Source organism: Euprymna scolopes, chromosome 10, assembly GCF_053919585.1.
Source record: "Euprymna scolopes isolate OS-2025 chromosome 10, ASM5391958v1, whole genome shotgun sequence".
Classification (NCBI taxonomy): Eukaryota; Metazoa; Mollusca; class Cephalopoda; order Sepiida; family Sepiolidae; genus Euprymna; species Euprymna scolopes.
In genome coordinates, this window is record NC_136491.1 from 62,844,022 (window position 1) to 62,862,044 (window position 18,023).

An 18,023-nucleotide genomic window follows, 5' to 3' on the forward strand; every position below is an offset into this window, starting at 1 on the left:
TATGTTATTCTATACAGTGTCATTATTTTCCGTGTTTTAGTGTCTAGTCTGTTTATGTATCTTCGTGTCTAGTCAAAAATGCTAAAGCTGTATGTTATCACAGGCATGAGTAGCTAATGACAGTTACCTACTTTTTGTTTGTAAGTTCTGTTTTTCAGATTTTCTTTATGGCATATTCACTGCAAATTTTTTTTCTCATCTCGGCATGCTGAATTGAATTGTTCTCTTTTATTTGTATTTTCCCTGCTCTTCTTGGTTCTTGATATCTGTATCGCCATCAAGATGTATGTTTTCGTTTGGACCTTTTACAGCTCTGGCACATTTGTCCAAAGCAAACTTCATTCCAATATCTGTGGAGAAGTTATGTACGACCTGCAATAGTCGACTTAAGTCAGTGTCTGAGTTGGCATACAGTTTGAGGTCATCCATGAAGAGCAGGTGGTTGACTTTTTGTTTGAGTCTTGTTGGTTGCTCTGTCTTAAATTGTAAGCACTCCAGCTTTTATTGGGTAATTTGCTTAATGGGTCTATGTTCGGGCAAAAGAGTAAAGTAGACAGGCAATGCCTTTAAAGATTCTTTTTCTTATCTTGATGCTTGTGATTTTTACAGATCCATTAGTGTAGCTTAATACCATGGTTGTGTGCCATCATCAGTTTAATCCTTGAATGGATATTATATAAATCAAGGCACCTTAGTAGCCACGTGTGTGACACACTATTGTATGCCTTTTGATAATCAATCCAAACCATGCTTAGGTCCTTTGCCTTTTCCTACACTCCTCAAGAATGGTCTTATCAATCAACAACTGATCCTTGTTGCCTAAACACTTCCTCCTGCACCCTGCTAGTTCTTTCTTCAGGTATGCTCCAGAGAAGAGGTGTTGATAGATACCGTCTGCAACCAGGCAAGTGAAAACCTTATAGGTCATAGTGAAACAGCAGATGGGTCTGTACTAAGGCATCATGTTTCACTCGTTTTTAGTATGAAGTTGTATCATGTTTTAACAGCCATGTTGGTGTGGCTTCTTCGTCCCTCAATTATGTGGTTAAGCAAGAAAAAAAAAAAATTCAATTTTATTTTTAATAAAAAACAATATTTATTAAAAACAATTTCACATTCATCTGATCTTTCTAAACATTAAATCTTAAATTGTTATCAAGCGTTTCAAACAGTGAATTCCTTTTTATTGCACACGTGTTCAACAGACGCCAAAATACTGTAATTGGACAAACAAACATCATTTTGACTTAACTCCAAACATCTCAGCCATTCCAGCACTGTAGGAGCGAAGCAGCATTGTTTGATTTGAGGCAATTCCATTCTGCAAAGATTCAGCTGATTTTGGAGCTTCTGTTTCCAACATGGTGTTTTATTTTGTGCTCCAGACTTCCACTGTTTTGCTTTTGGAATTTAGGAACCGTTTTTCTAACAATGTAGAGTCCTGCAGCATATCTGGTTCAGCTCTGTGAGATATGTTTTGTATGGTACAAGTCTGGAGTGCAACATTAACTCTTTTCATTTCTGCCCAGGTAGCTCTCAGTTTGTACTTTTGGCAGCTAAGTTCTCTGGACCTCTTCAATGGTCTTACTTTCTTTCAGGGCTAACTGCTCATCCTCCAGTTTCAAAAATCCCTGAAGTAGTGGTGCAGGTACAGGTTAGTAGTATTCAAGTCTCTGGTTGTTATGAGGAAGAACCAAGGTTCAGTGACGGCTATGTTAGGTTTTTTCATTGTTACCTGTTGGTGGTGAGAGACTTGTAGGGAATCCATTCAACAAAGGAGATCCTGGTGTTAAAGTAGATACCTGTTGAGGTATCATGCACACGGACATTAAAAATAAAATTGAATTTAAACATTGTCTTAAGGAGAATTGCTTCCCAACAGCCTGGAAAATCTCATCAGTATGCTCTGTATTTAAGAATTCAGGTGATCAGTCATCTTCCCTCTCAGTACAGACCAATAAGTCTCTTGTGCATCATGAGTAAATTACTGGAATATGTGTTAAATAGAGAAGTAGTTAACCAACTTAGCAAAAATAACCTTCTTAGTGACATGCAATATGGTTTCTATTCAGCTAGATCTATGGCAGATATGCTTAAACAGTTATATCTCATAGGATTAGTGAATCTATCGATGGAGGCTTTCTTTCTAGGGCAATTACTCTTGACATATCAAAAGCTTTTGCTAGGGTATGGCATAAAAGTCTACTTCACAAGGTCTTAAGCTATGGTATAGCTGGAAATGTCTTCTCAATTATTAAGTCATTTCTCTCTGATAGGATCATAAGAGTAATGGTTGATGGGCAGAAATCCAAATCATATCCTTAGGTCATTCGTAGATATGCTGAAGACACTACCCTCTATGATAGCATATGAAGCTCCATAAATGACCAAGTTCTCTCTGATTCTCTCTCCTCTGATCTTGAGCACATGGTAGAATGGAAAAAGAAGTGGCTGGTTACTTTCAATGCATCTAAAACTAAGCTTCTATCTTTACATTATCAACGCTCTGATCCCTATCTGGCATCAATTGAAATGAATGTCTCTCATCTTGGGGATGCTCCATGTTTTGACAAGCTTCTGGGTTTGACCGTTACTCCTGATCTGAAATAGAACATGTACATCAAATCTGTTGCCAAGGTTGCTGGAAAAATGGTGGGATCCATCTATCGATCCAGTAGATATCTCACTGCTGATGCAATTCTTTACCTATATAAGAGCCAGGTACGTCCAACGATGGAGTATTGTTGCCACATCTGGGAAGGGGCTGCTAGAAAGATCTTATCCTACCTTGAGAGAGTTCAAAATAGACTTTGTAGCCTCATAGGGAATGTTCTTTTCCCTTTCTTCCTTTTCTTTCACAAGAAACACTTGTCTAGCTGAAAACACAATGAATAATTTCCCCCACTCTTTATCTGTGCCTAAACCTAAACGTAGATTCCATGAACAAAGCTTCTTTTTTAGAACTGCACACCTGTGGAACTGTCTTCTGTTTGCCTGCCTTCCAGCTGATCACAATATGGTCATCTTAAAGTCCAACGTAATCAAGTTCTTAATGAGCCATTCTCCTTAAGTAATCTAATTTAACAAATTTACACAACTAACGATTACTATGATATTGTCCTATTGACTGTACACTCTTTAGCCCTTATGTTTGAGTTGCCTCTGGGCATTGATAAGTGGTGACTCAAGCCATTTTAAGTGAAAAATTCTTTGAGTAGTTTCCACTTCCTGCCAAGCCTCAGAAAGCAAAAATAAAGAAAAGTGTGGGAATACATGTTATAATTCCCTGGAACACAACTGGTGGCAACCTGAGCTTTTACATTTCTTTACAGCTGCTTGATCACACTCATGACTCAGCATTTGCTCGGCTTTGTCTGGCGCATGACGTTAACAGCCGGATAAAACCGAGCGGCGATAAAATAAAAACGACGCTACAACAAAATAACTGTAAAATGAAATTGTAAAATGTAGAAACAAAAAAATTAAATAAGTAAAAAGCAAAAACCTACCGTTCATTTATGTTTTTTTTATTATTATTGTTTGAAATTGTTTTCTGTTTTCAAAATAAATACATATAAAACAAGTTTTTTTTGTTAAATAATAGGAAACTTTTTTTTTGTCTGAACTGTTTTTTTTTTGTTTTTTTTTCAATTTTTAACGTAAAAAAACATATTGTCTATGTCTTAAACACAAAAGTTAATTTTTTTTTTTTTTTTTGCAACTCTTTATGTCAAATAAATGGAAAAAGCCTAAAAAAGGGCAATAAAAGCATTGGGGGGGGCAGGAACAAGGATTATTTGTACATTTTTTTTCGCCAGAAACAAGGACTGTTTTTTTTTTTTTTTTTGCCAGAAACAAGGATTTTTTTTTATTTATTAGTGGAAGGAGGGTTTCGGCGTCCTATTTGGTACAGTGACCAAGAAACCCTCCTTTTCAGTGGGGTCGTATCCACCGAAGACCCAGACAGGTGTCAGAAGTCTGCCGACGTTGTGTTTTCTGCAGTTAAAAACGGACTCGTCGATTTCTACCGTATGGCCTGGGCCTCCAATCTGCCGGGGATTCCTAAGAAAATAGTCCCTGCATATATCACGCAGGAAAATTTTCCAATCCACAATTGTGTGGCGAGAACATAACCCACATTCGCGATGGAGATTTTTTGTAGATGCCATCTCGAACGCCCATAAGTATATTATTTTTATTATACATGCGATGGTTAGTCAGGATTTTGAGAAGAAGGTCCCAATCCTAATGGAGGTCCATCGACGACATGTTACACTTCTACACCTCCAACCGTGTAACCGTCGGAAAGGCTTCTTCTCTTTGCAAGTACACAATCCTGGCCAAAATGTAAACACCTTTTCTCTTCTGCCAACAATTTCCGTTGCTGGCAAAAGTTTAGTGCAGACTCTAGGGTCTGGAGCTGGTCCGCAAGGTTTGTAATATTCATTATTATTTCGTCAGTTATCTTTTTAAAACAAATTTTTTTTTAACTCTCTTCAAATAAGCGTTTCTTGAGTTGTGACACTCTTCCAATTGATAGCGAAATTCTCGTCTGCTTAATCGGCAATACTCGGTTATATCCGGCTGTTGACGTCATGCGTCGGACAAAGCCGAGCAAATACTGAGTTACATCTGGTTCGTTAAATGCACAAGTACCCACTTCTCTTCTGAAGCAAATAGCAGATCACTCATTTTCTAGCTTTAAAGTCAATCTGTGATTCTGGAATAGCCAATGACAATTATTCTCCTACAGCAACAATCATGATTATTTTGCCAATAAGGATTTTTATCATTTTCATTACTTTCTTGCTTCAACATTTTCAACTGTGATATTTTCTTGCCAGAATTAAGTTGCCAGTGTTTTGTTTGTTTTAAATGACAGATCAATTTTTTTAGACTCTGATTACAGAGTTTTAATGCTGATGAAGATGATGCTGACTTGCATACAGAGGTTGGCATGCAGAGGTTGAAGAACTTCATATATGTATAGCAGTTAGTCTCAAGATCAGCCTCATAAATATCAAGGTAATATTTACTCCATGCACATGAGGAACTGTACGTGAGGTCTGCTGTCTTGGTCCATGGATTTGATGGAGTTTTCTACGTTTACAACACACTATCTTTGGATGCCGAGATAAACCTACCCATCCAAAGAGCCAATGTAGTTTTTGGAAAACTTAAAAAGAGAGTATTAGTCAGTCAATTATATCAAGTGCATACTTTTCTGCAAGTATATCAAACTGCTTGATTTATTGCAACAGAAATGTCTGAAATAAATATTCAACATCCAGTAGCAGAAGGAACGACATTGTCCAAGTAGAATGATCACTTAACAATTGAAAATGAATGGAACGTCTGTTTCACATTGGAGGATGGTAGACTCTGAAAGAAACTATTTTATGTTGAATAATATCAAGCAGAAAAAGAAATGGGCAGTATTAGGAACAACCTGAAACTCTTGACAATTGATACAATGGACAACTATGATATGATATAGGATGAAATATGTCTGATTAGATAGGACATACAAAGGACAGTTGTAGGATTTTGGGAGAACACAGTCTCAATCAACTAATTAGGATGTAAACATAAAAAAGTTGTATAACCACCATTCTCAATGCGCTTTTGTTAGGAATTCAACGACACATCTCTGCTTCTGGCACACGTTCGAGTTGCTTTCTTAGAATCTCACATTGTCAATATCTGCAACAGAGAGATAAAACTTACAAATGAATGAATTTAGTTATTATGACAATGGAATTTGCAATCCACTCTGATCCATTCAAATGGATTGAAAATAGGAGGCACTACTTTTGGAATGTCCCTTGTATATGTATGAAGATATGTAAAAATATGTCTGTAGAGATGTGTATATATGTATGAAGATATGTACAAATATGTCTGTAGAGATGTGTATATATGTATGAAGATATGTACAAATATGTCTGTACAGATGTGTATATATGTATGAAGATATGTACAAATATGTCTGTAGAGATGTGTATATATGTATGAAGATATGTACAAATATGTCTGTAGAGATGTGTATATATGTATGAAGATATGTACAAATATGTCTGTAGAGATGTGTATATATGTATGAAGATATGTACAAATATGTCTGTAGAGATGTGTATATATGTATGAAGATATGTACAAATATGTCTGTACAGATGTGTATATATGTATGAAGATATGTACAAATATGTCTGTAGAGATGTGTATATATGTATGAAGATATGTACAAATATGTCTGCAGAGATGTGTATATATGTATGAAGATATGTACAAATATGTCTGTAGAGATGTGTATATATGTATGAAGATATGTACAAATATGTCTGTAGAGATGTGTATATATGTATGAAGATATGTACAAATATGTCTGTAGAGATGTGTATATATGTATGAAGATATGTACAAATATGTCTGTAGAGATGTGTATATATGTATGAAGATATGTACAAATATGTCTGTAGAGATGTGTATATATGTATGAAGATATGTACAAATATGTCTGTAGAGATGTGTATATATGTATGAAGATATGTACAAATATGTCTGTAGAGATGTGTATATATGTATGAAGATATGTACAAATATGTCTGTAGAGATGTGTATATATGTATGAAGATATGTACAAATATGTCTGCAGAGATGTGTATATATGTGTGTGTGTAGCTCTTATATTTGTGTATGAAGTCATATGAATATGATTGTCTATGTGTGTGCATATATGTGGTTTCTTTGTGAAATTTCAGTTGTGTTTTGTTTTTTAATGTGTGTTAATTAGTTTAATGAAACAAATATAATCTATTTCCCTTTCTAAATCTAAAAACACATAATCTTTATTGTTATTGATATCTGCCTTATCTTTTCTCTTGGGATTTATTCTATTTGCACTTGACCACCCTTTTTTGGGCTTTAAACATGCTTTATCTTGGGTGTTAAAGAATATTTGTCATTAATTATTTGGAGAAGAAAAAGAATGAAGAGGAGGAGGCTAGGATTTTGGGGGGATTTCATTTACATTTCAATTATTATTTATGAATAATCAAAATGTCTTCTTCAGTTGATTTGTTCATTTATGCATGATTAGCAGGGGTACTCGGCATTGCCCTTGTGTGGAGAGCAACAGAGCCCCCCACCTCCCCAATGTTTCTAACAAAAAAATGATTAACCAACCCTCTAAAAAAAATGTAAATAGCAGCAAGTACCCATGTGAGCGCAAAAAAAAGTAGTAAGCTTAGTCATTGCAAGGCATATGATGACTTTGTAAAAATGTCGATGAAAACAGTGACCTCCTCCTTGTAAAAAACAGCCTGGTTGACGGTGAAAGAATGAATGGTTTTTGGAAAATTTTTGACTGAGTTTTCAAACGATACCAATTTTATCAGTGTTGGTTGTGTGTTGGAAGTTTTAGCGAAACACACTAACTGACGTTTGAGATTTATATCATAAATAATGTTTTTGTTATATTTAAATATAACAAAATGTGTGACTCATTTGCTCAATGTTGCTATATTGTAGGTATGACATTAACTGTGGCTGTATGTGCCATTGAGATCACTTGGGGTCACTCCTTTCTCAGCACTAAATGTAGTTCAATAATGTAAAGACATGCTCTGCCAATTGTTCTATTCCAACACTGTATTTAAAAGATATGTAAAACTTTTGTGTTGATACAGCCATGTCAGGAACTTGGTTTTAACTGATTGATTTTGATGGCAACCCCAAAGCAAAACAAACTTGCTTTGAACAATAACAAATATTTATTGAAACCCTGGTGTGTAACAATAAAAAAAATGTCATGGTGCTCTTATTTTGGAGAAAAAACAAGTTGAGGAATTTGACTGATGCTAATTCTAGGTTAGAGCATTTTGTAATTTGTTTGTTTTTGTCGCTTTGAATAGGTTGAATTTGAAAAGAATTGTTCTTAGCCTTCTGAATTTCTGCCTTGATTGGTTTCCAGCTTCAGTTTCTTTCTCAGTCCATCTTTCAATCTGATCAACTGTTTTCTACTTAGCTGACTAACAGTTTTTTGATAAATTCTCCGAGTAAAACAGTTTTGTGGTTCATTATTTAATTACAATTCATATTGCATTTTTATGATTAGTTAGGCAATGAAAGCCTTTGTTTCACATAAAAAGGTTGCTTTAAATCCGAGCCACAGATGTCAAAATTATTATCACCATTTTCAATTGTTATTAAAAAGTAGTACAAACCTGACCTCGTACACAACATGCCATCTGTTTCTGGGAAGGAATCAAGGGGAAAAAATAGTCGTTCTTGCTATTTATGGACTATTGGTCACGTGAGGTAATAAGAGTTGGGAGAAATATGCTAATGAAATGCAGTTGGTTTTTCAAATAAGAAGCCTGTGTGTCAGAGAGAGAGGGTGTGTCTCTTTGGCAGAAGTAAGTTTCTGACAGATGTATGCTGGGGTTTGATATCGAAAGTTGTGAGAAGGAGAACATAACGATTGGAAATTCGTTCTTTGGATGTTACTTTCTAATAATACCAACATATTTAACTGCGAACTATTTCGGCACAACGACAAAAACGGGTGAATGAGTAAGGTTAAGCAGCGACATTCTGAGGCTGTTTACTGGAGAATGCAATGTGGTCATGTGGTTTAGCAACCTGAAGTTGATGGCAAAGCTGCAGAAAATTGAAGATATAGCCATATTGATCCCAATGTATTTGAAAGGGAATGCTCTAGTGGTCTATCTAGAAATAGGAGAGACAGATCAGACCATTACTGAGAGTATTGAAAACTGATTAAAGACCAAATTTCAGAGAGCATGTTGAGGCTTATAACAAGCTCAGAAGAGATACCTGGACTGAAGACTGGTTAGATATATATGCAGCAGAGATAAGGTGACTAGCAGTATTGGCTGGATATGCAGGACACAGCCTTGAGAATACAGTGAAAGTGGTACTGACTGCATCTCTGGAACTGCAACAACCTTCTGAAATTAAAACCATGGAGGTAGAGGAGATTTCGAAGCATGCTAAAGTGCTAGCAAAACAACCCAGTGAACTAGGGGCAATTGCAGCCTCTTAGGCAAATAATCAAAGCAGAGAGGAGTGGACATTAACAAAAGAAAGTTGTAGATTTATCGGTAAATCTTTCAGATGTCAGAGACCCCACCTGATGAGAGACTGTAAGGAGTTGCGACCAGACATTATCTGTTTTTGGTGTGGCCAGGTGAGGTACATTAGAAGAAATTGCTCTTTGCTTCCGGGAAATGAGTAAATGGTGCTATTGTGCTAGTAGTCACCCCTTTTATACTGGAAAGGTGTGTGAGAGTTTGTTGCCACAGATAGTGGTCGCTATTAAAGGGAAAAGAGCTTGAGTCCTTGTCAATACCGTATGTACAACGCTGCGACTAAAAGTGATTGTACTGAATAGGTTTATGGTACCGGGTCTGGATGTGATAAACTGATTGAGAGGAGCTACCATCGCTAAAGGTTAGGTGAAGTTTAGTAATCAAAGTGCACCCATAATGACAATACGTGCAACAAGGAGCAATACCATTCAACCATCAAAACCCAGGCCATGTTTGATTGAGGATGAGAATTTTTGGGCCTACTTTGATGGTGATAAATGGATGGTAGAGTGTTGACAAATCAGATTAACTGCTATAAAAGCATGCTAAGAGGAGATATTGGGTCGCAGTTTTAGGAGGAAGTTGAGAGGTTGATAGACGAAGGAATATTCATACAGTGGTCAGAGAAGGTCGAAGGAATTTTGCCACTCATAGCTGTGGTTCAACCTATTAAGAAGAAAGTTAGGCCAATGTTGGATTTCCGGAAGTTAAACAAGTAGGAATATTGTAGTTAGGAAAGGTTGAAGGAATTCTGCCACTCATGGTCATGGCCTATTAAGAAGAAAGTTAGGCTGGTGTTGGATTTCCGGGAGTGAACAAGTGTGTAGCTTATCACACAAAAATGGAATCGACGTGTGTGAAGAAGTCATGAGGAACTAGAGGAGAATGGAACGAGCAACTAAAATCATGGATTTAAAGTCGGCCTATCTCCAAATTCATATAGACAAAAAGTTATGCCAATATCAATTGGTAGAACATAAAGGTCAAGTTTATTGTTTGACCTGATTAGGATTTGGACTGAATTTTGGCATCGAAAATCATGACGGCAGTTCTTAAGACTGTGTTGGCCAAAGATGATGTGATGAAGAGAGGTACCTACTCTTACATCGATGATGTACTGATGGACAAAACAGAGGTGACTGTGGAGAGAGTGAGAGGTCATGTCAAAACATATGGATTGATGGTGAAACTGTCTGAGTCATTGGAAAATGGAATGGCAATAAGGCAGGAAAGTTGATGTTTGGATGAAGAAACGAGATCCTCGAAGCCAAGCATGGCCTGACCAAGAGAGAGCTTTTCTCTGTATGTGGAAACTTGATTGGCCATTACCCTATAGTTGGATGGTTGCAAACTGCATGCAGTTTTATTAAAAGGCAAACTGGTACAGACAATTGGAAAGATGCAATTGATCAAGAAGTGCAGCTCATGATACAAGAAATCATTGGAGAAGTGAAAAAAATGGACCCCATAAAAGGAGAATGGCATAAAAATAAGCCATGAAAGCATAATATGGAGTGACACTAGCAGCCTGGAAATAGGAGGAGTAACTGTTGAAGATGCTGCTTGGCTACAAAAAAATGATGATAGCGCTCAAATAAATGTTACAGAACTCGATGCTATGATGAAAAGCATCAATCTTGCTTTAAAATGGGGGCTACAGATAGTGGACGTTAGGACAGACTCCGCAACAGTGCCATCATGGATTAAATCGGTGGTGTCTGCTTATAAGCGTATCAAGACAAAAGGAGCATTGACTTGGAGTTATTGGAGATATGATCATTGAGAATTAAGAATTCGGACTAAAGGAGAATTGCATGTTGAAGAAAATTGGCGGCAACTATTGATACCACACATTATCAACATGAACCATTAAATATGAAGATATAGCCATATTGATCCCAATGTATTTGAAAGGGAATGCTCTAGTGGTCTATCTAGAAATAGGAGAGACAGATCAGACCATTACTATAATTGACTGTGGTCTGGGAGAGTAGCGATATGGTGCAAAATCAGAAATGAAATGGCAGAAGACGTGAAGAGAGTTGTTGAGGAGGTGTTTATAGAAAGGGGGGGGCAGTAAAAGAGGTGTTCATGGATAACGGTATGTCATTTGACTTGGAAGTTTTTAGAGATTTATGTGCAAAGTGGAATGTTAGGCTATATTTTAGAGCTGCATACCACCCAAGTGGTAATGGAATTTTAGAGAGGCACCATCGCACAAATGAGTAATTTTCTTGAGGAAACAAATAAAGAAACTTGGAGTCAAAATAAGTTGAGCTTTCTGTTGTTAAGATTTTGCTCTCAGCTACCAAGAAAGTCTATTTGTGTGGTAACAATTATTAAACATAGAAAGAAAGAAAGACGGGCTGAGAAGGCCATTTTTGTTACTGCTGTGATATGAGATTTCAATCAACATGGGATTTTTTTTTTAGAAACATCAAAATACTTTAGCAAAGTTGAAAAGAGTTTGCTCCCTTTGTTTGCATTTTCATTTTTAAAATAAAAGTTCTCTTCAGTAGATTAGTTGAAATATCTGTAAAGATAACTTATTATCTGAAATAATGTTCCGAGACTGTTCTTTTATAGCGAGGAATTTATTTCCTCATTTTCCTGAAGAAATAACCCGAAAAAAATACTCATAATTCTTCATATAATATAATGTTTTCTGAAGAGGCAAGAAGTCTGGTAAAAAAAAAACCCTCCTCGTTCCTTCTTTGAGTCCGGTCAGAATATTCTTGTCTTTTAACTTAGAAAACCTGTAGCTTGAGACATATCCATTTTCTTCAAGCCTTAGAAGAAAATATCTAGTTATAGTGCTAGACACTTCAATCTTTCCTAGCGAGAATATTTCCCACATGTGTCTTCTCTCCTGCAAGCTGGTATTTTTCCGATATATGCCTAGTCCTAAACAGATTTCTTGGATTTCCTTGAAGTAGATTTCTCTCAGAGATACGAATTTGTCAGGTAACTTAGACATAATCACTTCAACATTATAAACTTTGTCAGGAAACTTAGATGAGTTCTCTTCAACATTTTAACATCCTGTTTAGACGAAGAGAAGATAGTACATCAACACATTTCAAGTGTCAAGTTCAAACTGCCAACTTCAGCTTGAATTTTATCACAAAACACAGGAAGGCGCAGATCAATGAACAGGCAATAAATTAGTCACATGACCAACAACATCAGCAGCAATAAAGCAAAATCAATAGAATTTAGAAAGGAAGAAGAGGAGAAAAAGAGAAGAATACATCCTAAAAATTTTTCTCTTAACAAAAAAGAAAACAAAGAGAAAAAAGAAATCCTTCAACAACCAACTCAGTACCAAAGAAAATCATCTTTTGAGAATTGAGTTAAAATCAAAGAATGTTTTTCTCTACTTCAATTTCAGCAGCGAAAACCACACGTGACAAATTCTTTTTCCAAAAGTATAAAAATTTACCTTTCTAAGTCGCGACGAACCTTTTTCTTTTTGCAAAAGTACAGCATTATCTTTGAAAGTCGTGACAAACTTTTTTCTTTTCAACTCTTTTTTTTTTTCCGTAATGATCTGCGTTTTTTTTTTTTTGTTTTTTTAGTTACTGTGAACCTTTCAGTTGCAAGTGTTATGTTAGACACTTCCTTAGGCTTGATAACATTTGAGTCCAACGTCGTTAGTATTTTAGAATACTATTTCAACGCGAGTATTTTTTTTTTTCAATGTCATTACTGGTTTCGATTTTAGTATGCTCCTTGAATCCAATGTCGTCAGTGTTTAGTTTTTTAGAACACTGTTTTTAAACGTGAGTACGTTCTCCGAATCCAATGTTGCCAGTGTTATGGCTTGCAATAAGCCACAAAGAAAACAGAACAACGGAATAGAGTTTAAACAATGTATTACTGGAACAACAACATAAAAAGGTTACAACTGAAAAGAGTAGTAAACGTCACTGAGCAGGCGCAGGTCGTTCTGGTGTTTAATGCACACCTGGGATCAAAAGGTCTATGGTTTATATAATGGATAGAACAGTCCATTTGGAGGGTGATTCCCTCACAACACAAACACAATCAGTTTAAGCAACTATAACAGAATCAATAGGCAATAGACATCAGATGAAACATGATGCAACATGTCCAATCAAAATCCTTTTCAAAATTGCTTTTTTCTTTATTTACATTGTTTAATTATTTACATTCATTGATGGGCAAAAGTCTGAAGCACATTGCGTCAATACCAGTGTACCTCTCAAAGATTTATTCAAGGCTCAACCCTCTTGCTGATCTCCAAAATCATATTCTGAGATCATTTGATGCCATGTATACTGATGACACAACTATCTATGGCAGCACTTCAGAAAGCATTGATGGTCAAGATCTTTTTAACATTCTCTACTCTGATATGGAGCACATCACAAGGAGGGGAGTAATTATTTTTCATGTCTTTAAAATCAAACTTCTCTCCTTTTAACACCAACATGCAAATCTTCAGTTGAAATTAATCTCCTTTACGAATCCTCCTTTTTTTATAAGTTCACCGGATCGATTTTCATTCCAGAGCTGGAACAAAGACAGCAGGAAATAGTTCAGGCAATTTCAGACGAACACATATTTATAGAAAAGGCTGAGACTAGCAACATTACATCTGTGAGATCTAACATTCTAAGATTCAGAGAGCCCTGAGGAACACCAGCACTGATAGGAAAAGAGAATTCGAAGACACTATTCAGAATTATTTGCAAGCTTCAAATAATGTAAAATCCTGGGTGGTTGCAGAGAAGACAGGATGTGGGCAATCAAATTACACATATATTTCTGCACATTCTCAAATGAGTATGACGAAATATTTTGATGACAATAAAAACTCTTCAGTAAAAGGTCATATATGGTTTCTTATTCCAATGCAAAAACAAAAAAAACAAATAAAATCCAAATTATGAGGATGCTTAAATGAATATAATTTAAGCATCCTCATAATTTGTTTGTATTACAGGAGTTTTTTTTAATATAGTTCAAATCTAGAAACCAAATGGCAATATAGTTACACTTGCAAATTTACTGCAGAAATACACACATACACACAAGATTTCCATTTTTAAATTTCTCTCAATGTTTTATAGTTTTCATGAAGGTGCTTGATATCATCACAGGCTGTAAATTGGGTATGCCAAGTTCAATTAGGCATTAATACTGTCGAAAAATGTGTGGAAACAGTATTTCCCCTTTCTATGAATAAAATAGCAATTTGTGTTCAAATAATTGCAAACAGTGATTCATTTATCATTTAGATAAATTGTGTTTGAATTTTAAATAACACCAAAATGATTGATATTCTGTAAAAAGATAAAAACAAATAGTTTTCTTCATTGTCTCCTTTGTTTTTCTTGATTTTCAGAATTTTTGTCTCATAAAAGTTGGTGAGGAGAGTAGACATTGGCAATCTTCAATTTCTAAATACCTTCAACCTCAAGTGAAAGAGCATCTTTGTAAGCAATTAAGTGTAAAACCATCTGATTTGATTCTTCTTGTCGGAGGACAAGGACATCAACCGGTGAGGAAACCATTAGTTTATGAATACCAGACGGTTTTTCATTTTTGTTTTGCTTCTTTTTTTTAACGAGGCTGCTTTTTTTTAATCAAATTATGATTTTCTTTAAATATTTTAAAGTTAAATTACAATATAATTTAGTCATCAAATTATTAATTTGACGAAATTGTAATACAACTATAACAAAATGTTGTTGAGGTAATGTTTTAGTAATATGTATCGGTAAAGTTATTAGGTTCCAAATAAATAACTTCCAAGATGTTCAATCTTTTAATAACTATTAAGATTTGCTAAGAATTTTAGTCAAAAATGCTTTTCTGTTTAACAGTTTAAATATTTCTAAATTTCTTTCAGATTTCAACAAAATATCTTTTTTTTTTACAATTATTATTATTTTATTTTTACAATTATTATTTTTTTTTTTTTAAATTAACAACAAGGTATTAAAACGTCTGCCTTATTTATGACGAAATAGTAATGAAGTATGGTTCGATTAAATGTTTTAAATAGTTTTTTTTTTAAGATTGTTCTAATACCTTACAGCATTACATGTTTTTTTTTAATTTCAAGAAATAATTGATAGTAAATAAATAAAATGATTCAATGTGCAAGCCTTGGAACAAACTCTGTAACCCAGACATACGAGAAATGGTCACACAGTTTTGTCAATATTTGAACAGAAATTTGTGATCAATGAATATGCTTTATTTTCATGGTTATTCAATAATGAAAAGGTAAATAGTCTCAAAATTTGATGATTTAATTCAATTCTCTTATTAGTTTTTCCAACTGAACTAATATTTCCCTTTTTGGTTGTCAAGGTAAATCATTGACCAAAAAGCTTCTACAACTATAAAATGTCTTTTTTCATTATGATAATATTACAAATTAAAATTGATCCACTTTTTAAAAGAAATAATACTTTCAAAAATTATTTTTTGTGTCTTAAAATCATTTCCTCACTATCAGCTTTTTTTTTTTTTTTTTGGTTTTCAGATTTAAAAGAGGGAGAGTGTTTAGTAACAATAATGCTTACTGTCATTCATTCTATTAAAGTGGAAGGAGGAAGCACAGTTGCAATCTATATAATATCTGACATGAGATATATTTTTCATCTCGTTTTAAAAATTTTGTTTTTGAAAGCGATCTGGGTGTGTTTTGTTTTGGTTAATACGATAAAAACAAATAAAATGAACAGTACTGTGGAACTGTTTTTCTTTTATAAAGAAAATTTTTAAAAAGAAGTTTACGTGTATTTGAAAAAGATGAAAGGATCTCTTGAAATTTGTAAAGTGTTGATATTTTGTACGGTGAATGTTTCTGAATATTTCTTGGTGTTGACAGTTTTTTGTTACAAAATCTGTGAATGTAAACATTTTTTTAAACAAAATTTTGTGTATATGTTGGCTTAATATTTGTGCATAAAAAAATGGCTTCAGAATAAATGGCAGTGTTGACAAAAACGTTAACTGAGAGCTTGATTGACTTTCAAAAACAGATGCTGGTTCAGCAGGAGCATTTTGAAACACTTATACAGCAAACTGCAGACTATTTTGTGAAACTGTTTGTCACAAAAATCTAATGATAGTGCATCTAGATATTTTCAGGAGTGGGTATAGCTAACTCACTAGCTGAGTTCAAATACGATCCCGAACGAGGTGATACTTTTCTCACCTATTATCATAGGTTCAAGACGATCTTTACAAAATGATGTAAAAAAATAGTCTAACAAAGAAAAAATCACTCCTACTTCAGAAATTGGGTGCAGAGGAAAATACAAAATTTACAAATTTGATTTCACGAAAGAAGCCGGAACATATTTCTTTTTCAGAAACTGTTGAAATTTTGTACTCGATATTTGGTAAAAGAGACAGATATAAGTGTTTAAACATGCAAAAAGAAGAAACTGATGATATTGTCACATATACTGGTAAAGTCAATGCCCAGTGTGAATTATTTAAATCAAAAGATCTATCAGTTGACATGTTTAAGTGTTACATATTTGTCCAGGGATTGACAGCACCGAAGGACAAGGATTTGAGATCAAGAATTTTATCAATTATGTAACAAGATCCAGAAATGAACTTGCAAAAAGTGACAGAAGAATGTCAGAAGTTGATAAATGTGAAAAAGGACACTACTAGTTACATCACAGGTCCAAATAGTGAAACAAAAAACATTTTCCAAGAACAAAGGAAAAAGTTTTGAGTGTTGGAGTTGTGCTTTTTAAAGACCAACCTTGTGCCAAATGTGGTTTAGTTGTACCCCAAGCCTTCCAGTGCTGAACTAAACAAAAGAAACAAAGGCAAAAATTAAAGTCTAAATTAAATGTTGCGTTGTCAAAAGAAGAAATGAGAAGGGAGTAAATGAAAATTTGTTAATACTAAAATAAATAGTGAAGCTACTTTTGGATACAGGTAGTGATATTTCGATTATAAACGAAGTGACCTGGAAGAGGATTGGGTGTCCAAAACTGGAAAAAACGTTTAAAATTGCCAAAGGAGTATCCAGCAAGAGATTTAAATTCAAGGGAGAGTTTAATTGCAGTGTATCTCTTGGATCGAAAACTTTTTCTACAAAAGTGTCAATTGTTCCAGGTATAAATTCTTGCCTCTTTGGAATTAATTGGATCATTTTGTTTGATTTATGGAAGCTACCCATAAATTTATTTTGTAACAGTGTGAGTGTAGCTGAAAAAAAACAATTCCAAACAAAATGAGGATTTTCTTACGGTCTTAAAAAGTGAATTCCCCAGTTTTTTTCTGAGGGGCACTAAGATCAAATTGAATTTTGAGCTAAAACAAAATGTGAAACCTATTTTAAACCAAAAAGAAATGTGCTTTTTTCTTCAAAAGAAGATATTGAAATTCAACTGCAGAGACTGCAGAAAAATGATGTAGTCGAAAAAGTTGACCATTCTGAGTGGGCAAACCCCGCTGTGTATGTTAAAATAAAATAAGAAGATTCGAGTATGTGCCGGTTTTTCCACAGGTTTTAATAACTGTCCGATGGATCATAGTTATCCACTTCTATCCTCTGAAGATATTTTTACAAAGCTGAATGGAGGGAAAGCTTTCTTCAAAATTGATTTACCTTCAGGTAAAAGTCAGTGAAGAATGTTCAAAGTATTTGTGTATCAATACCCATTTAGGACTCTTCAGACTCAAAAGGTTTCCTTTTGGTTTGAAAGTAGCTCCAGCGTTATTTCAGCAAATAATGGACACAATGTTTGCCGATTTAGGTTTTGTAATCGCATATTTGGATGACATTCTTGTAAAGAGTAGAAATCTGCAGAAACATGAGGATAATATCAGAACACTTTTCCAAAAAATTGAGGAATTTGGTTTCAAATTGAGTGCCAAAAAATGTGAATTTTTTTAAAACAG

General features: G+C 34.6%; 1 protein-coding gene across 3 annotated transcripts in view; it reads left to right on the forward strand.

The window, feature by feature from the left end:
• Positions 1 to 18,023, forward strand: part of LOC145286014 (aspartate--tRNA ligase, mitochondrial-like) — a 517,834-nt gene that overhangs the window by 408,218 nt on the left and 91,593 nt on the right. For 2 of the 3 annotated variants that reach the window (XM_080134627.1, XM_080134626.1), the window contains exon 12: positions 14,485 to 14,640. The exons of the other annotated variant lie outside the window; for it this stretch is intronic. In XM_080134627.1, the coding sequence (XP_079990753.1) occupies positions 14,485 to 14,640 (156 nt within the window). The remainder of the gene's footprint in view (positions 1 to 14,484; positions 14,641 to 18,023) is intronic. 3 annotated transcript variants of the gene reach the window in all.